General features: G+C 29.6%; 1 protein-coding gene across 1 annotated transcript in view; it reads right to left on the bottom strand.

Annotated features, from left to right (window-relative positions):
• lcp1 (lymphocyte cytosolic protein 1 (L-plastin)) overlaps nt 1–2500 on the bottom strand; it is an 18250-nt gene that overhangs the window by 4685 nt on the left and 11065 nt on the right. The window contains exons 11-12 of the mRNA XM_084122429.1: nt 2020–2098; nt 635–749 (exon numbers count right to left, since the gene is read on the bottom strand). Of these exons, the coding sequence (XP_083978555.1) occupies nt 635–749; nt 2020–2098 (194 nt within the window). The remainder of the gene's footprint in view (nt 1–634; nt 750–2019; nt 2099–2500) is intronic.

The following is a 2500-nucleotide window of genomic DNA, read 5'->3' as shown; positions in this document are numbered from 1 at the left end:
TAGCTTTAACATTTATATTATATTTATAATATTAGCTTATTTTGTTTAATTAATTTTAGTAACATTTTGCTATATGCTTTTGTCATTTTTATTCGTTTTTTATTACTAATATTACTTTTTTATTTTATTAAACCATTTTTTTTAGAATTCACCTTAAACTAAACTGAAATTAGACATGTTGCCTTTCAATTAAATGGAATAAGTTTAAGTTTTTCATCTAATATTTATATAATACTTTATTTCATCTTTATTTCAATTCATAAGACGTTTGTGTGTGTGTGTGTGTGTGTGTGAGAGAGTGTGTTTCTGTTGCTGACAAAATATTAATTGCTTTAGTCGATTGCAAAATCATTTTTAATTTCTGTGCTGTATATCAGTTATATTATCGCATTATGTATGAAAGGCAACAGACTTAAATATAAAAAGTTATTGTATTACTTATTTATGCTGTGCATAAATTTCACAGCTGTGCTGTGCATACATAAGTGATATAAATTTAAATGATATAAAATAAAAAATATAAAAAAATATTTTTTATTCATAAAATAATATGTAAATAAATCCATAAAATATTTTAAAAATTAAAAAATATATTTATAATATAGCGTTTCATGGATCATGAGTCTATGCGCACCTTCTTCATGTTGCCGCCCAGTTTGGTGTACGGTGGTTTGTTCACTTTGTCCCAGTCCACAGGAACCTTGATCTTTTCATACAGCTGGAAGATCACCAGCGCATCAGCCAGATCCCTAGAAGAAGAGGACCACAGTGAGAACATGAGAACACACACCACATCAGCGCCACCTGCTGGAACACCTGGAGGTTTACACGCAGGTCTCAGTGAAGGAGGTTTAGAAGAGCAGGAATAAAGGGATCGTTCACCCAAAACTCATACATGATATGTAAAATAAATGATGACAGAATGTTCATTTTTGGGTGAACTATTCCTTTTCCTCCTTAATATTTTCATTGGCTGAAAACGAATCTGAAAATTAATTTTTAATTTAATTAATTAATTAATCAAATTTACTTAATAATCAACAGTCCAATAAAGTTGTACAAACATTTAAATTGGCCACATAAGGCAGTTATTATTATTAATGACATTATTATGTTTCTACTTCAGTTTTTTTTTAATATAAACATTTAAATGGTTGTCTTCTTTTCTTGACAGATTTATTCAAACATCCATTAAATAATGAAGACATCACTAACAGGTCGAAATATAATTAATATGTAATGCATGTAGTGCATATATTTATTAAAATGCTGAAGCAAAATTAATTTTCTGGAAATTTTCAAATATTTTCAGTTGCCGAAATTCCGGTGCATCACTAATAAAGGCACTTCCACCACAGACAAGAAATACATGCTATTCTATCATAATTAGGCTTAGACATTAAAAAGTCAAAATTATGACTTAAAAAGATGAAATTCTGACATAAGTCAAAATTATGGTATACTAAGTCATAAATTGTCAAAATAATGACAAAGTCGAAATTCTGACATACTAAGTCACAATTATGACAGAGTAAAAATTATGTAGTGAAAAGTTGTTGATTTTGAGTCGAAATTCTGACATAAGTCATAATTATGACATTTGAAATTCTGACTTACTAAGTCATCATTTTGACATAAAAATTATGACATAAAAATTCAAAATGTATGACAAAAAATTTGAATTGTGACATACTAAGTCGAAATTCTGACGTAAAAATTGGATATTCTGACAAAAGTCATGATTTTTTATCATAATTGTCTATGTTTGTCATAATCGACTTTTTACGTCACAATGACAAAAATATCAAAATTATTATTACTTAATATGTCATAATTATGAATTAGTATGTCATAATTAAATTTTTTTGTTTTTTTTTTCTTTTCTTTGTTTCTGATGTGGCAGAAATGGGCTTCCATATGTTTTAGTAGCCACCATTGTTTTTTTAAACTGTTATTTATTACCATTTTACGGTGTTGAATTCTGTGTTCAGCCTGATGCGTGTTTGATGTGGTACTCACACATAGAGATGATTGACACGTGGATTAACGCCCAGTGAGTTCATCCAGTTTCTGAAGGTGCGTTCCTCTCTGGTCTCTCCTGACAGAGACAGAACATGAGACATGGATGAGATCTCGTTACTTCAACATTATCTCTGCTCAAGCACTATTCACTATTCACTGAATGTAATACATGTAAAATACAGACAGCCAATACAGATATCACATTAATGTGTAGGAAAAATGGTTGATCCACCTAAATAATAATCCAGTTATCAATTACTCATGTTGTTCCAAACCTGTATTACTTTCTTTCTTTCTATTCAACACAAAAGAAAAAGATTCTGAGGAATGTTGGGAATCAAACAGTTTCGGTTCCCATTGACTTCCATTCAATACGTCCAGTTTTTAAAAACGTTTTTCTTGGTTGTGCAAATGTTTAGGGAACATTCCGTTTTGCAAACGTTAAAGAACGTTACTTTTGAATGTTCCCTGAACATTC

The sequence above is a fragment of the Abramis brama genome, assembly GCF_963993115.1.
Source record: "Abramis brama genome assembly, chromosome: 8".
Lineage (NCBI taxonomy): Eukaryota > Metazoa > Chordata > Actinopteri > Cypriniformes > Leuciscidae > Abramis > Abramis brama.
This window is presented reverse-complemented; position numbering and strand designations above follow the sequence as displayed.